Source organism: Echinops telfairi, unplaced genomic scaffold (genome assembly GCF_000313985.2).
Source record: "Echinops telfairi isolate 266 unplaced genomic scaffold, ASM31398v2 ScPeMD7_7463;HRSCAF=8501, whole genome shotgun sequence".
NCBI lineage: Eukaryota > Metazoa > Chordata > Mammalia > Afrosoricida > Tenrecidae > Echinops > Echinops telfairi.
In genome coordinates this window covers 3,898,647-3,915,521 of record NW_022111363.1, presented here as the reverse complement: position 1 = coordinate 3,915,521, position 16,875 = coordinate 3,898,647, and the positions used below count along the sequence as shown (strand labels likewise).

Below are 16,875 nucleotides of genomic sequence, written 5' to 3'. Positions count from 1 at the left end.
GGGGTCCTCAGGGTGGGATGCACTGTGCCAGGAGGGGGTGTGGCAGTCAGAAGTGCTGTCTCTGGGCCCATTCTGTCACCCACCCCCTCCCACCAGAGTGGGGGCCTCCTTGCCATGCCCAGGGGCACCTCGTCCACCCCCCTCCTTGGGAAGCTCTTGGAACAGCACGTCAGCTAATCAAGCAGCGCGATCCTAATCAACTCTGATGGGTTCTTCTGCAAAAGTGCATCCTAATGAGGCGGGAGGGACCAGGGACAAGGGACCTGAGCTGGAGGAGAGGCCAGCCTCAGGCCCCAGGGCTCCTCACACAAATGCTGGCTCTTGGGTGGAAGAAAACAGGTGACTACACCCTTCTAAGGAGCCTGGTGGTATGATCGAAGGGCTAGGCGCTGGGCTGTTAACCCCAAGGTTGGCAGTTCAAGCCCATCACTGCTCCTTGCAGAAAAGGATGAGGCTTTGCTGGCAAAGACTGAGTCTCAGAAAGCCCACAAAGGGTGACTATGAGTCGGGATCAACCTGATGGCAGTGGGTTTGGTTTTCATGCACCTCCTAGGACCGATTTTCTGAACACTTCAGGCCCTGGGATGAGAGGCAGGGGTGTGTCCACAGTTGGGCATGCATACACACATGCCAACCCCTTATATACATGCACTCCCGTGAACACATACCCTGTACACACGTGCACTCCTATGAACACATACACTGTACACACACGCACTCCCGTGAACACATACACTGTACACACACGTACACACATACCCTGTACACACATGCACTCCCGTGAACACATGCCCTGTACACACATACACTGTACACACATACACTTCTGTGAACATGTATGCTGTATACACACTGTACACACATACCCTGTACACACAAACTCCTGTGAACACATACACTGTACACACACTGTACACATACCCTGTACACACACGCACTCCCGTGAACACCTACACTGTACACACACTGTACACACATACCCTGTACACACATACCCTGTACACACATACACTCCTGTGAACATGTATGCTGTACACACACTGTACATACACATACCCTATACACACATACACTCCTGTGAACACATACACTGTACACACACACACTGTACACACACACTGCGCACACATACACTCCTGTGAACACATCATCCCTCATTTGGGTGATTTATGACAGCTAAGCAGGTGCTGGGACACACACATAGTTGGGACATGGATTCTACCCTGTAGGCTCACACACATTTGCATGCACACACACCGCCCCCCCTCACTGCCCGTTTCCTCTTCCTGGCCCGGGAGACACTGTTGCTCGGCCATCCTAACACGTCCAGTGAGTCGCTGAGACAGACTGCATCAGATTCAATTCATTAGGACCGAGCGTTCCCTGAATGGGGCTGAATAATTGATGAGCAGCCGCTCAGGATGTTCTCTATACTCTGAGGCTTGCTGGAGCCCTGCGATTTTATTTTATTATTTTTTTCAGCCAACAAACCCGGCCAAATGCTCGCTGGTGTGGGTGGGTGAAGGGAGCAGAGCAAAGGTTAGATGTTTTACTATGTGATGTTTACACTGTAAATTCTCGGTCCACTGCTCATAATGGGAAATGGATACAGAGGTCCCGCGGGTGCACTGCCGGGGGCCCAGCGCGCACTGCTCTCTATCCATGACCAGCAAGCTGGCTTGCCCAGGATGCCGTCCCTGTCTCAGGATGGGGATATGGCCTGGGGGTGCTGAGGTTCCTGTTGGCTCCTGGGCTGGGCACTGGCCATCCTGCCCTCCAGCCTGGGTGGGGTTCAGTCCAGGGAGTGGTGAACACTTTCTCCTTCCCGGGCCTGAGATAGCTGTAGGCACCCACAGTTCTCTGGGGTGTTAGGCTCAAGGTGAGACATCACCAGGCTCCTTGCTGAGTTTCTGTACACTCCTTGTCTCATCATATGACATGGGGGTCCCTGTACTTGGGCAGAGGGCAGTCCCGGAGGTGAAGCACTGGCTCTTGGCCGGCTGCTAGCCTACAGGTGAGTGGGTGGCCAGAACCCACCCAGGTGCTCGGGGGAAGAAAATCCTGGCAGACTGTTTCCATAATGGTCGCAGCCATTGGGAACCCTAAGTTTGACTCTAACACGCAGGACTACTGCAGTGGGATCCGTCTTTGGGCAGTAATGTGCTTGGTGGGTTTTTTTTTTGGCGTGGGGGGGGGCTGGGTGTGGGGGGAAGGTTTTGGTTTGCTCATCCATCTACTCCACATGTCCACCTGAAGGTCCATCATGCCTCAGACCAAAGGCAGCAAGTAGCCTCTGTTTCTCCCAGCGCCCCTCTCCCTGCCCTTGGGGCCTCCCTCGTTCTGCTCCCAGCCGTGAGCCAATGAAGAAAGCAGGGTCCCTTCTCAGGCTGGGCCCCTTCCCCTTTCTTCCTTCCTTTCCTGAATGTGGCCCCTCCCTCTGTCTCCAGCTTCTCCGTGCTCATCTCCCTGGCTAGGGTGGCCCAGATGCGCACTGGAGGGCAGCCCCCCAGGTGACAGGAGCTAACGGTTCGCCCAGACTCTGGTCTCCCGTCCTCATTTCCTCTCAGGTGGCCCTCAAGGCTGTACTTCCTTTTCCCTGAGGCTGAGACTCCCTCCCCCAGCCTGGCTCATCCTGGCATTAGGGAGACAGACCTGGGGCACACTCTGACTCCACATGACAGTTTGGAGTCACCTCTCCGTGCCCCCCACAAGTTGGGGATAAAAACAGCACAGATGCTATAAATGACAGTGAAAGGGTGGGCAGTTACGGGGAGTCAATACAAGAAGCGGGCAGAAGCTCTAGTCCAGGGCTCCGTGTCCGGACCCCCATGACCCAGTCGCTGCCAGAGCAAGATCGCAGTTCAGTGCGAGAGGCCAGGGAGGAGGCTGTGACTCAGGCTCTAGGACTTCTGCCCCCGCAGAGCCCTGGTTCCCAGGAGGACCCCTGCGCAGGGCAGCTCACCTTGCCAGCCTCCTGGTGTCTGCTCAGAAAAGGATGGAGCTCTTCAACAGCCCGGCCACCCTGGCCCAGGCACCTCTCTCGGGCCGGCAGGACCCATCTTTCCCACCAGCCCCAGGCGGTCCTCCCTCACTCAGGTGCGGCACTTCCTAACAGAACTTGGAACCCAGCGGTGCAGGCCCGGCCCCAGCAGAGAACTCACCTTTCCTCCCCAGATCACTGAATGGGAACAGACATATTAGCGAGATCCCCTCTTACAAAAGTGAGAGGCTTCACAAAACTTTGTGAACAGACGCTTTGACCTTCCCATCCCATGTTTCCGAAGGTGCTCTCCCCTTCCCAACTCTAGTGCTCACTGCCAGGGAGTCAGTCCTGACTCACAGTGACCCCACAGGGCAGGGCAGAATGACCCTGTGGGTTTCCCAGACTGTCACTCTACAGGACTAGTAAGGTTCCTCTTTCTCCCAAGAAGTGGCACGTACTTTTGAACTGCTGACCTTGGGGATTGCAGCCCAATGTATAAACTCTATGCCACTAGGGCTCCCTGAAACTCTAGAGCAGTGGTTCTCAACCTTCCTCATGCCGTGGCCCTTTCATACAGTTCCTCATGTTGTGGTGACCCCCCAACCATAACATTATTTTCGTTGCTACTTCATCACTGTAATTTTGCTACTATTAGGAATCAGGTGACCCCTGTGACAGGGTCGTTTGACCCCCAAAGAGGTCTTGACCCACAGGTTGAGAACCGCTGCTCTAGAGTCTGAGGCAAATTCTTAGAAGGGAGTTGAACTGGAATGAGCAAGTTTGAAACCCTGGACCAGAACTGGTTCATAGCACAGGCCCAGAATCAAGGGGTCCTGGCCATTTAGTTGACTCTGCGCAGTCCGTGATGCAGGAGCCTGGTGATGTAGTGGGTTATGTGTTGGGCTGCTAAGCCCAAGGTCAGCAGTTCAAAACCACCAGCTGCTCTTCAGGAGAAAGATGAGGCTTTCTACTCCCATAAAGAGCTATAGTCTAGGAAACCCACAGTTCTACCTTGCCCTGTAGGGGGCTATAAGTTGGAATCGACTTGATGGTAGAGACTTTGGTTTGGCTGGTTACAGTCACGCACCAGTTTATCTACAGGCACTTACTGAATGACGTGGAGCCAAGTGGCCCTGCAAGCTGCCAGCCACATGGACCTGCCCCAGAGACGGACTCAGAGGCCACACCGGCAAAGAGAGCCCTCTGTCTGTAGAAGCAGCCTGAGCCCTGACCTCTGTGTCCGCAGCATGCTGCCCCCACCCCTGTTGCTCCTGCTTTTCCTGGTCCTCCCAGCCTGCTTCTTGGTGGCTCTCTCCTGTTCTGGGTGACCCATGTCTTTTTGTCTATAACTGACTCCTCATAGCCCTGGGCTAGTGCTGTCTAGTCCCTCGGCCTTCGGAGGGGCCTGGGATCTTGAGGGACTGCTGGCCTCTGTCACCGCATTCTCTCACTCGTCCGCTTTCTTCCAGCTGTCTGGCCGGCCTGTCTTCCCTGGCCCCCCACTCACTCAGGACTGCCTGTTGCTGTGCTGGGGCAGGCTGGGGAGGGGGCACGATGGTGGTGGTGGTGGGGCTACCTTTGACGGCCACGTGGACACTCTGGCTGATGGAGAGCTGGGGCTGGATGAGGACGCTGCACAGGTATTCGCCCTCGTCCATGCCCTTCTGCACGTCGGTCAGCTTGAGCGTCCCATTCTCGAAGACCACCTGCCTGTGGTTGTCAGGCAGCAGCAGGGCATCCTTGTACCACTTGATGGAGTAATAGGGGTAGCCGATCACCCTGCAGTTGATAAGGGTGTCCCGTCCGGCGACTGCCGTGATGTTCCTCATTGCCCGGATGCTGGGGGGACCTGGACGGGAGTCAGTGAGAGGGGGGAAAGTGGGGAGAGAAGGGGACAGGAGGTGCTGTCAGCCAGGGACGGTCAAGTACCCTGTGTGCTGTTCTCAGCTGCTTGGCCTCTGAGATTTCCAAGGGGGAAAATGCAATGGGGAAAGGGTTTGGGGGAAGCCCTTTTGTAGAAGGCTAAAGGTGGAGGCTGGAGTTGGGGTCCCTGGATGCACTCTCGGATGCGCTGCAGTGGGAGGCAGGAACCATCCCCTGAGCAGAGAGGCAGGACTGCATGCCCAGTCCTCAGCCACACCTACAAGTGCCTGTGAATTGGCTGGAGGGGGCGGGGGTGGGGGCTCCTTTCAGGGGAGGTTCGGATGATCTCCTGCAAGTGGAAATGCGGAGATCCCCGCATTTCAGTCATTTTGGCCCGGACCAAAAAGGACCTGAGCTGCAGGGGATGTTTGCAGGGCCAAGGTCTTCACCGGATGAGCTGCTGGTTTCTCACAGGTCCCAGGTCTCGTGGGGTACTGAGGGACAGCTGCAAAGGATGTTCTGCTCTTGCAGGTGGGGGCGGCAAGTGTGTCCTCAGCTGGGCAGGAGACAATGGGGAGCCCTTAGGGTTCTGAGGGCCCAGGCTATGGTGCTAGAGGGGTGCAGGAAACCCCTAGCTTTATGCTCCTCACCCAGAAGATGAGGGGACTCTGTGGCCTTGGGACTCCTAGGGGCAAGGTGGCCTCTCTCTCCTGCTCCCGAGTTGACAAGTCCCCAGGACCAGGTCTCTCCTCTCTGCTCTCCTGCTCCTCCTCAGCCTTTGGTCAGGGACCACTGGACCTGCCAGACCCCACTGGGCTGCAGGGCAGAGACTGTCCTCCTAGCCTGAGAGACTCTGGAGAATCGAGGTGTGGAAGCAAACACCTGGAGGAGTCTCCCCTCACCCTGGAGGCTGCCTTCCTTGGGGTACCACCCACCCCTGTCCCCAGCTTCAGACTGCTCCTCTAGTTGGCTGAGGGTGGGGTGGGGTGGGGAGAGGGGCTGGCTTGGGAGGAGATGATGCCCTGGCCCCTTGCAGTGGGTGCATACTGGGAGCTCAGCCTTGGGGGACATCCGTATGGAAGGTCAAGCTGGGGGCCTATGGCCCCATCTTTGTCCTTGCAAGTCTCTGGTGGGGCTGGTGGATGGTAGTGGGTGGTCAGGGGGTCTGATGGGGAGGAATGGGGCAGAGCGGGTGGAAGGGCAGGTAGAACTGGGAGACAGCTGGGAAGGGGAACGGGGAGGGGGGGAGGGTGAGCTACACCGGACAGACACACGGAGTGGATGAGGGACTCGTGGCCAAGGACAGTGGGTGGGGACTCGAGGAGGCGGGAGAACCAGCCCGGAAGTCACAAGGGTGGTGCATACGAGAATAATGATCACACAGAGATGGCGGAGGAACTCAAAAGCCTATTCTGATATTTAAATGTAGACAGGCACCTCTTACGTTTATTCGCGCCTGATACTCAGCACTGCCCACCGAGTTCCGAGCCATGCACCGGTACACGCCCCCGTCTCGGATCTGGGGGCCCGTGACGTTCATGTGGCTGATGGTGGTGCCATCCGACATGGTGTACTGGTTCGTGCGGTGGCTGCTGTCCCGCAAGATGGGCTCATCGTCCAGGGCCCAGGTGACGGTGGGGGGCGGGGCACCCTTGGCCGCACACATCAGTGAGAACTGCTCCCCCGGATTGACCACCTTCTCGCTGAAGGACGAGACGATGCGGGGGGTGCCGTCTGCAGGGAGCAAGGAGCCCCGTTCAGTGTGGCTGTGCCATGGAGGACTGTCCCCCCCCACCCCTGCTCCCGTGCAGGTGAGGAGGCCAGACAGCAGCTGCGCCATGGTAATGAGGGCCTTCCGTGCCCATCAGCGCTTGTGCAGTGCACACAACCCTGAGAGGCGCCAATCGCTGCTGCACATGGGGAGTCCCGAGGGCACGAATTCGGCCCGCCACTGCTGAGCTCCGTGTCTTCAGACAAGCTACTTACCCTCTCTGAGCCTTTCCTTCTCCTCCTGGGTAAGGGCGGGGAGGAGGTCTTTTGTGAAGGTCACAGGGGTCAATGTGCCTGAGACCTTCATCATGTCATTGTGTCAGCAGTTACCGTCGGATCATGGAGATCCAAAGGGTTTTCCCTGCCTGATCTTTGGAAGCAGGTCACCAGGCCTTTCTTCCTAGCCTCTCTTAGCCTGGGAACTCTGCTGAAACCTATTCAGCCCCACAGCCACCCCGATGACAGAGGGGTGGTGGCTGTGGGTGGGACGCATGGACTGGAACGGAAGGAACCCGTGTCTCGGGCACCCAAGGTGCAGCCGGCACTTGTTCTCTCAGATCCTCGTTTGGCCCCTGACTCCTTCTTTTAGCAGGAAGGAAACAGTCCTGGGAGGTTCACTACATGCGGGGCCATGACCTGAGTGGGCCAGCCTAGGCAAGCCTGAGTCCCCTTCCCTCCATGAGATCAGCCAGCTGGGGAGGGGCTGGTGCCATGGCCCTGCTAGCCACCCGGGCCTAGAGGAAGACCCCCGATGAGATGGGCCGACATAGCGGCGGCCACAGCGGGTTCAAATGCCACCACGATGGGGCTGGCAGGGCCGGGCAGGGCTTCCCTCCCTGTGCACAGGCTCGCGGTGAGTCTGAAGCAGATTTGGGCCCCTCACAAAAGGGGCTGGGCACGGTAGGATAGCAGGTGGGGCAAAGCTCTCTGGCCAGGCTTTATTTCTTGGCTAACCGTGCCACCCTGGACAAGACAGTTAATCCCTGTGCCCCAACGTCCTCACGCAGAACAGGGGGTGCCACTATTACCCACTGTTCCACACAGGCTTGTTGCCAGGGGTGAAGTAGGCATTTGGTGGGTGCTGTGGAGCGTGTTAGCAAGAGGCAGGGAGGAGCGAGGCCAATGCAAGTGGCTTTCTTTACATGTGACCCCCACACCCACTTTTCAGATCAAAGGCTGGTGTGGACCCCAGCCCCCACTGCCTTCCCAATCCCTACCCCGTTCATTTCTGGGGAGACTCTTATCTAAAATCCAGCGGCTGGCTGGGCTCTGGCAAGGACTGGGGGTGCCCACTGGGGAATCGCTTGGACTTTGGTCCCTCCTCTCCTCTCTGCCCGCACACCCTCCCACCCCCTCTGCCCCCGCTACTTCACCTTTCTGGCTGGCCCTCCTTTCCCTCTGCCCACCTCTGATCAGCCTCCTTTTCCCTATCTTTGCTGTCCTCTCACCCAAACCCAACCCACTGCCACAAAGTCGGTCCTGACTAACTCTGTGGCCACCCCGGTGGCCTCCTCGGGGAGACCATGCCCTGGGTGTGGGCGGGGAGGTGCCCTGAGAAGGATCCACTGTTGTGCTTCCTGGAGGGAATAGACCAGAGATTTGTCAGGACGACTGGAGGGGCTGCGGTTAGGTGGTCTGTGGAGGGTGAGAAATCAGGGCTCAGGCTCAGAGGGTGCCTGGCCCCCTCCCCTCATTCCCTCACTCCAGGAGTGAGGGCCTGTGGCCAGGACAGCGGAGACCATGCCCGGCCTAGGTGCTGTAGGACTTGACTGGTTGGTGTCTCTGTTACCACAGTGAAAACACAGGGAAGGAGGAGGGTCATGGGCTTTTCGGCTTGCCTTTTTTCCCTTTTCTTTTTTAAAAATAGCAACAAAGGAGGGAACTGGCATGGGGGAGCCACTAAACTTGGGATAAAGCCCTCTGCCAGCCCCCACGGCATCTCTGTGCAAGGAGGTTGAGGCCCCTCTCCTACATGCTCCCACCGGGTGTGGCAGGCGGCCTGTGAGCGGACTTTCAGTCCTCCCTCCCCGTGTTGGCCGATGCCTGGGGCAGTGAGCCACCTGAGCAACTACACAGAGGTCCCAGGTGCGGGGCCCTGGGTGGTGGCAGCTTGAAAGGAAGAGAGAAGTCAGTGGGAACCCCAGCCTGCGACGTGGGACAAAGCCTGCGGTGCAGAAGGATCAGGCAGGGACAGAATTCAAAGTCCAGGTCCTTGACAATACTCTTCCAGGGTCTCTGGGAGACAGAAAGCCTTCAGGGCCCCAAAGACCCCTCTACTAGTGAAGTGCTGGTAAGTTCAGGGGGTGGAGGCCATCGACTCTCCTGGCTAAGAGACTGGAGATCAAATCCCAGCTCTGCTCTTTCAGCAAGTGACAGAAACCTGTTTCCCAACTGTCAAGTTGGCCACGTGAGCCCCACGCAGGGCCCTGGGGCCCCTGCCTGATCCCAAACCAAACCCACTGCCATCGCGTTGGTTTCAACTCATAGCAACCCTGTAGAGCACAGTAGAACTGCCCCTGTGCATTTCTGGGGCCATAACTATGGGAGTAGACAGCCTTCCTTGTCTTGCTATGGATGGCCGGTGGGTTTGAACTGCAGACCTCATCTTAGCAGCCCACCATGCCACCTGCTCTCACCATGATCACCGTGGCAGGGCGGTGGGATGGGGCTGGGGCAGGGCACCTCCTGGTTGGGGCTTGCGGAGTCTGGGGTCTCCAGTGAGGGACAGCTGGGCCCTGCGCTGGGCCCCCTCTGCGCTGGCTGTCCCACTCACCCTCGAGCACAATGATGGCGAAGTCCTGGGCGGTCTGGGCCTTGCGGGTGGCGAAGCACTGGTAGGCCCCGGAATGGCTCTTCTGGGCCGCGGTGATGAGCAGGGTCTCGTTGCTGAGCCCGCGGATGGAGATGGCGTCGCCAGGCAGCAGTGGCTCGGTGTTGCGGTACCAGCGGATGGTGAACTCCGGGGAGCCCGTCAGGGCACAGGAGAGGATGACTGTGCTGCCAATGCCGGTCTTCAGCTTCTTTGGTGTCAGGGTCACATGAAGGGGGTCTGGGCCACGCCGAGCAGGGGTACAGTGGTGGGAAATAAGAGGAGAGAAAGAGGAGGAGGACTGGCTGTGGGTGGAGTGTGGTTGGGGTGGCTCCTGGTCACGAAGGGGCCTCAGGGTAGAATAACCGTCCACCCCTCCCAGCCAAGCCCATTGCCCATGGATCAATTCTGCTTCATAGCGACCCTACCGGAGAGAGTGGAGCTGCTCCTCAGGGTCTCTGAAACTACATCAGTACAGACACACACTCACTGTGGTGGAGTGTATATCTACCCACAGGGACCCTACAGGACAGGCTCCTCCTGCACACCTGTACCTCTTGACTCCAGTGCTCGTTGACCCCATTGCATAATCCCCATCCACCCTTTGTAGCACCACCCTGTCTACGGTGCTTTCAATAGTCTTCACCAGCACCACAAGCCAAAGGCACGGATTCTGCTTCCATGTTCAACTTCAATGTCACATGTCTATGAGGCGACTGGGTTAGGCCCCTCCATGGCTGGGTTAGGATCCCTTTCCTAGACCTCCCTTCTGACCTTGGGCACCACGCACATGCCTTTCCATCAGCTCTGCTGTCTGTCTGCCCCTCCCTCTGGTCGGGGACGTCATCTTCAGAGGATTGCTGTGGCCAGGGACAGGCTTGTTCAACTCCACTCAACTCACTCAACACCACTGAGTCAATGCCAACTCATGGCTACTCAAGACAGGCTAGAGCTCCCCCTTTGGTTCTCCCAGGGGATACATCTTTATGGGAGCAGAAGTTTTGTCTTTTCTCCTATGGAGCCACTGGTGGATTTGAGCTGCCGACCTTGTTCGTAGCAGTCTACTGCTCGCCCACTATGCCACCCAGTATCCTTGGCTGGGTAGTTAGTAGCCCCAAACTGGGCCCCCTCTCCTGCTCTCCACGGGGCTCTGGCTTGCAGAAGTCTGGGGTTCCTGAGAGGTGACCAACAGGCAAGGGGAAGACTTCAAGCCTGCCTGGGTCAGGAAGTGCCAAAGCAGACTGCTGTTCATGCTTGGTTCTCCCTGCTCACGCCCTGAGCCATTTCAAATGAGCAGATTTCAAATTGGCCCAGCAAATGTCAGTGCACAAGGAAGCAGTCCCAGGGTTCTGTGCTGTCTCCCTGCCACTCCTGTAGGGGCCAGGGGTAGGATGGGTATGTGTGTGACGGGGGCAGGGAGGGACTGGAAGAACCCGACCTGAGGCCGGGTCACATGGCAAGGGACAGGGGAGGGTGTGTGTGCCCCTCATCCAGGTTCTTCTGTTGATGTTAGCCTCTTTGCCTGCCTGTGAGGCTCATGGTGTGTGTGTGAGGGGTGAGGGTGGGGCGAGGGGGGTGAGAAGAGGTGTCTGCTCAGGCTCCTGGGGTCCTGGGGCTCTGGGACAGGGAGGGACAGGAAAGGATTAGAGCTGGTGTCAGGGGGAGCTCCTAGTGTGGCCTGTTTGGTTGTTTACACAAGGTCTGGCCTCATGTCCTGTTAAACCTTCCCAATGTAACTCTGGGATGGGACCCAAGACATCCTCTGTGGTAAAAGAAATTCACGCCAGCACTGCCTCCTTTGGTACCATCCTGCCACAGCCCGGGAGGCCCTGACCTCGTGGGAGCTCGGCACTGTCACCCTGGGCTCCTTTGTCACCCGACTCCATTCTCAAGATCTCGAGGGGTGGGGGCAGGCTGGGTCAGTCTCCCATTTTATAGACAAGGCCCCTGAGAACCTGGTGAGGCAATGTGGCCCAGGACTGTTTCCATCTGAAAAGGCTGCAGTCAAAAGGCAAACCTGATTTCAAAGCCACGGTTTCCCCCAGCACACCCAACTGCTTTCCCCAGCCACCAGGATTCATGCTGGGCTCGGCCAGAGGGTCCTGCTGCTGCCCTGCCCCCTGCGACCCGGCCACTGGGGCTTCGCCATCAGGACAGTCGAAGAACCGTCCTCGCATCCCCACCCCACTCACCGATGACCGTGAGGGTGCCGGTGGCCTCTGCTGAGCCGAAGGTGTTGGTGACCTCACAAATGTAGGTGCCACTGTCCTCGGTCCGCAGGTCACTGATGGTCAGCCCCGTGATGCGCTTGGTCCAGCGGCTATCGGCCGGGAGGGGCCGGCCATCCTTGAGCCAGCGGATGGCAGGGATAGGGTAGCCCGAGGCGGTGCAGGGCAGCTCCACAGTGTGGCCGGCCCACACTTCCCGGGAGTGGAAGCCGTCCAGGATGGTGGGGAGGGACTCAGCAGGGTCTGCAGGGCAGAGAGGGGCAGCAGCCCAAGGTGGGGAGGGGAGAAAAGGCTGAGCATGGGTGCCCACTGCCTGAGGACACCGAGGAGCTCTAGAACCATATTTCTAGGCCGACTTGCTTTGTGTCCTCTGTTCGGATCCCCCTCCTGGCACTAGTCTGAGCCCTGGGGCCAAGCACTGGGAGCAGGGCCCAGGAGGAAAGCAGGTATCAGGTGACACCAACTGGCTCAAGTGACTTGCTTGCTGGGAAGGGGCTTTCCCACATGCATGCTCCCTCTCTGCTTCACACGCTCACTTTCTCGTTCTTCCTCTGTCCGTGTGTCCATCACTCTCACCTTAGCTACCTCAACCCCCTTTCCAAAGGCAGCCCCTGAGACCAGTGTCCCTCATGGCCATGCCCTGTGGGCCTCCCTGGAGCCCTGTGCTCTCTGAGGCAGGTCTGGACCCCAGGATCTGGCACAGAGCAGGGTCATGGCTATTGTAAACATGCCCGAGAGGGAGTGTGGTGGTTACGCAATCTGGTGTCAACTTGAGATTATGAAGAGTGAAGGGGTGGCGTTTAGCCTGTCAATCAGGCCGCAGCTTGATGACCTCATTTGGAGGCACTATGGAGATAAATAGCTCACTGGAGGTCAGATACACTCTTTGTCTCCCTGCTGACAAGACAGATAGAGCTATGCTGATGGAACCAGAACCCTGGAGCTGGAAGAACCACCTGGAGACCCACATCGATGCTGAGATGTTTCCACTACCACTGGATCCACAAGACTTTTCACCCACTGGCTCGTGATCTTGCTGCATTCGGCATCATTGCATGTGTTGCATGAGTCTGAAGAAGGAACTTATGGACTAGTATCAGCATATGGGCTAATATCGGACTTATAGACTTGATCTGGACTGGACTGGGATGTTTTCTTAATGTACAATTGCTCTTTGATATAAAGTTCTCTCTTACACACATGTGCGTGTCTATGAATTTGTTTCTCTAGTGAACCCAGACTGACTCAGGGAGGAAAGATCCAAATCAACCAGTGGTCTGGTTTTTCTGGCTATGAATCAAGGTTGTAGGACCTGCCCACTGTTATTCAGTGCAGTCTAGGGGATCTCCACTCACAGCAATCCCAAGTGACGGGAGAACTGCCTTCGGGGGCTTTCTTGGTTATAATCTTTATGACACAGTGGTTGGTTATGCATTGGTCTGAGATCCACAAGGTCTGAAGTTCGGAACCACCAGCTGCTGCTCTGGGAGGAAGACGGGGCTTTCTACTCCCGTGAAGAGTTGCAGTCTGGGGAACTCCCAGGGGCAGCTCCTATGCCCTACGGGGTCTCTAGGAGTCAGCGTGACTCGATGGCAGTGAGTCTTCTTTAGGGGAGCCCATCACTAGGTCCTTCTTTCATGGAGGTAGTGGAGGGGGGGCGGATCGAACTGCCAAGCAGGTAACCATGGTGCCACCGGGACTCGTGGACCAGAAAGGGGCCGTGGACTGCCAAGGATCACAATGCAGAGGACAGATCAGGAGCCCCCTGGCCCTGCCTCAGCAGACCAGGTGCAAGATGGGATGGTCTGAATCGTCTAGCACTGGCTTTTCCTTGACGGGAACGAGAGAGCTGCTGCCCTCCGTGACAAACGAAAACGCCCCTCTTTCCACAGCTCATTTCCCGTGGGCAGAGGAGGGGCTTGGATTCCTCCTTTCTGGGACAACGACTTTCCAGAAGACACCCTGCTTCCTCCCAGAGCCCCGTGGCTCTTCCAGAAATGCCTATGGGGGTTCAGAAGGAGCCCCAGGGCTTGGGATGCAGAGGGAAAAACCCAGCAGAAGCACACACATGGAGGGAGGCCTGGAGTCGACTCCTGCGCCGCTGGGCTGTGTGTTACGGCGCACGACTGCGCCCCATGGGTCCTCAAGGCTGTGGTTTCTGGAAGCACATGGCCACACCTTTCTTCCAAGTCTCCAGGCAGGTTCTTGTGGGCTGGCAGACAGCCCGAGGCCTAACCATTTACATGCACTCAGGTGCAAATCTGGACTGGGCCCCTGGTAATGGGATGACCTCGGGTCAGTCCTCCAAGCTGGCAGAGCTCTGGTTTCCGGATCTGCAAGGTGGCCAGGAGCTTCCTCCCAGGCCCAGGCACGCATGCTGTTTGTCGGCCATCCATGGCAGAATGCATGTCAGAGTGACTTCCCCCAGTGAAATCGATTATGCAGATGTGCGGGCAATTACTATTCAGGGCACCCTCCCTCCCTGCCAGGCTCTGCGGCCGCCCCCACCCCCAGCCCTGTGGGAATAGTTGGGATAAACAAACCCGTGCCAGGGAAGAATTACTCAATGTGACACTTAATTGATGCAAAATACACAAATTCTGTGGCACACCGCAGAATTTACAAGCGGAGGGGCTGTCAGGGTGGTGGAGGGGAGGGTGGGGGGGTGGGAAGGGGCTGAGGGGGGGAGGGAATTAATCACCGAGTCTCAGGCGTGAAATTAAATTCTGAGGGAAAGAAACCTCTTTCATTACTCCGGAGCAGAAGTAAAACGCTGCGGCGAGCACCCAGCGGCAGCTGTGGGGGAGAGGATGTTGCCAGCAACCTCGTGGGGCTGGGGGTGAGTGGGAGGGATGGGCAGATGGGCTCCTGGGGGTACTGGGATGGACAGGGTTGTAAGGGAGGGACCTGCTGGGAACAGAGCCCCGGCACTGGACTCTGGACTTGTCCCACAGAGTGGCTGAGGGGCTGTGCAGGCACAGGGGGTGGGTGCCCATGAAAGCCAACATGGGGCGAGGGCCCGGGAAGCCCCCGAAAGCGAGCACGGGGCGGTATTATCATGTTGCCTCTGGAGGGCCCTGGGTATTCTTGCAACTGCCTCCTCTGATTTGGAAAATGTGGAACAATGAACGTGGACCCTTGGGGCGCTCGCTCCCAGTCAGCACGACTCCGGATGAAACCACGGGACGTCCCCATTTCACCAGGCACGGATCCCATTGCGTCGGGCCCGTCACGAGGGCACAGGCTTTTCACCTCTGGCTGCTTCATGCCACGCTCATGGCAACCCATCCTATGGATGGCAAAACCGAGGCCATGAGTGGTCAGAGGGCAGGGGGCTAAGATGGTGACAGGCTTTGGGCCTTTTTCCAACCCTCTTCCTCCTCCTCCTCCTGCTCAGCTTTCCTGCCTTCAGCAAGCCTTCAGTGCCACCAAGGAGCCCTGGTTATAGCCCTGGGCTGCTAACTGTGAGGGCTGTTCAAACCCACTGGCTACCAAGAGGGAGAGAGACGAGGCTGTCCACTCCTGTAAAGAGTCACGTCATCAGAACCCTACACAGAGGCTCTGTGGGTCGGAAGCGAGTTGATGGGAGGGGCTGGGTTGAAGGGACCACAGGCAGGTATGGGTCCTGTCCCCAGGAGGTGGCCATCCATCGACAGGGCATGGTTGCTAAAAGGGATCCATCTATCAATCTCACACCATGTACCCCCTCCACCCCCCAGCCTCCAAATACCTTTTGGACCTCAGGGGAAGGGCGTTCCCGGCACAAACATGCCTTGAGAATGTCCTCCCTTGGGAAGTATTTTTGACTGAGATCCTCTCTGCTACCAGGAACCACCTAAAGCCTCTCTCTGCCAGGCGCCCACCCCCCCCCACCCCCCCCACCAGCTCTGCACTCCAGAGGCTGGCTCCGAGCTTCTGGCCAGCGGGGAACGATGCGCCTGCCGGGCTGGCTGCCACCAGTCCCCCGGGGAGCTCACTGGCCACTGCCGTTAGAATAAACCATCTTGGCTGTGACCAAGGCCCAGCCTGCTGCCCACCATCTCTGGGGAGCAAGTCTGAGGAGGCCGGTGGGTGGGGGGCTCTGAAGCCCACTCCCCTTGCATTCCCTGCTCTCATATCATGTGCATTTCTGCCGAGACGAGCAGTTTGCAGATCCTCCTGTCTCATCTCATCACCGGGCTGTGTCACTCTGCGGGTACCCCTCCCCAGCGCCCTCCTTCTGCCTTGAGATCTCTCTCACCCTGTCACTGCCGCCTCCTCCTTCCCACCGCGCTTTGTTTCCCTCCGTGCCTCCCTTTGGCTCCTTCCCTGAGCAGTGCTCTCTCTGGCCCGTGCATCTCTGCGTGTCTGGCTGGCCGGCTGTCTAGCGCCATCTCTCTCTCTCTCCCCTTGGTCTGTGCTTTGTCTCTGGGTCTCTCTGTGGAGTCTCTCCCCCTCCCTTCCTTGTCCTCTCCCCCCAGTGGGAATAAGAGGCTGAAGTAGAGGGTCTCTCCCCCCTACCCAGTGTCTTTCCTGAGGATTCCTGTGGGCTCTCCACCCCACTCCATCCCAGGGCAGGGGGTCCATGAGGGGATTTCTAGGGTGAAGGCCCCCCCCATATATGCGGGAGGAGGAGAAAGGAGCCTGCCTGTGGGGAGGGGGGAGGGATTTGAGTGCCTTCTCCACTTGGTATGAGATACATGCAAATGAGATGCAAAACACCATGCAAACAAGCTGCTCTAATCTGGAAGGGAATTGGACTGCGGATTCCAAAGTGAAAGCACAAAGATGGCGCTGCACAGTGCGTGGGCGGTGGCAGGGGGGCGGGGTGTCTCTCGGGCCCCCTGGGACCACGGTTTCCTTTGGCAAAGTCCACAAACATTTACTTAGCACCTAGTGTGTGCCAGGCGTGGGGCACGGGGCAAGCCTGGCTCATAGGAGAGCACTCCTGGTGCTTGCTGTCCTGGCCCAGCCTCCAAATGGGTCCATGGGAGGGACGGGGGTGGGTGGGGGGTGGTGGGGGTTGGACTTGCTTCGTTGCAGACTGAGGGGAAAGCCTCCGCTGGCACAGAAGCCTTCGAGAACCAGCTTGCTCAACTCCCACAGCACCGATTCCAGCAGCAGCCGCGAAAGCCACCAGCCGAGGCCTGCTTCTGTCCTCGGCTTATTTTATGTGTTTGTTGGTTCTCAACAGCCAACTTGAGAGGAAGAGCTGTATCTCTTGAATATTAGGTAGCACTTCA

At 57.8% G+C, this 16,875-nt stretch overlaps 2 protein-coding genes across 2 annotated transcripts in view; both read right to left on the bottom strand.

The window, feature by feature from the left end:
- The window catches only part of LOC123520898 (Down syndrome cell adhesion molecule-like protein 1 homolog), a 37,885-nt gene extending 31,512 nt beyond the window's left edge, over window positions 1–6,373 (bottom strand). Inside the window, exons 1-2 of the mRNA XM_045283570.1 lie at window positions 6,291–6,373; window positions 4,560–4,832 (exon numbers count right to left, since the gene is read on the bottom strand). Of these exons, the coding sequence (XP_045139505.1) occupies window positions 4,560–4,812 (253 nt within the window). The 5' untranslated portion in view covers window positions 4,813–4,832; window positions 6,291–6,373. The remainder of the gene's footprint in view (window positions 1–4,559; window positions 4,833–6,290) is intronic.
- The window catches only part of LOC123520903 (Down syndrome cell adhesion molecule-like protein 1), a 315,239-nt gene continuing 304,609 nt past the window's right edge, over window positions 6,246–16,875 (bottom strand). Inside the window, exons 5-7 of the mRNA XM_045283630.1 lie at window positions 11,618–11,896; window positions 9,390–9,665; window positions 6,246–6,580 (exon numbers count right to left, since the gene is read on the bottom strand). Of these exons, the coding sequence (XP_045139565.1) occupies window positions 6,246–6,580; window positions 9,390–9,665; window positions 11,618–11,896 (890 nt within the window). The remainder of the gene's footprint in view (window positions 6,581–9,389; window positions 9,666–11,617; window positions 11,897–16,875) is intronic.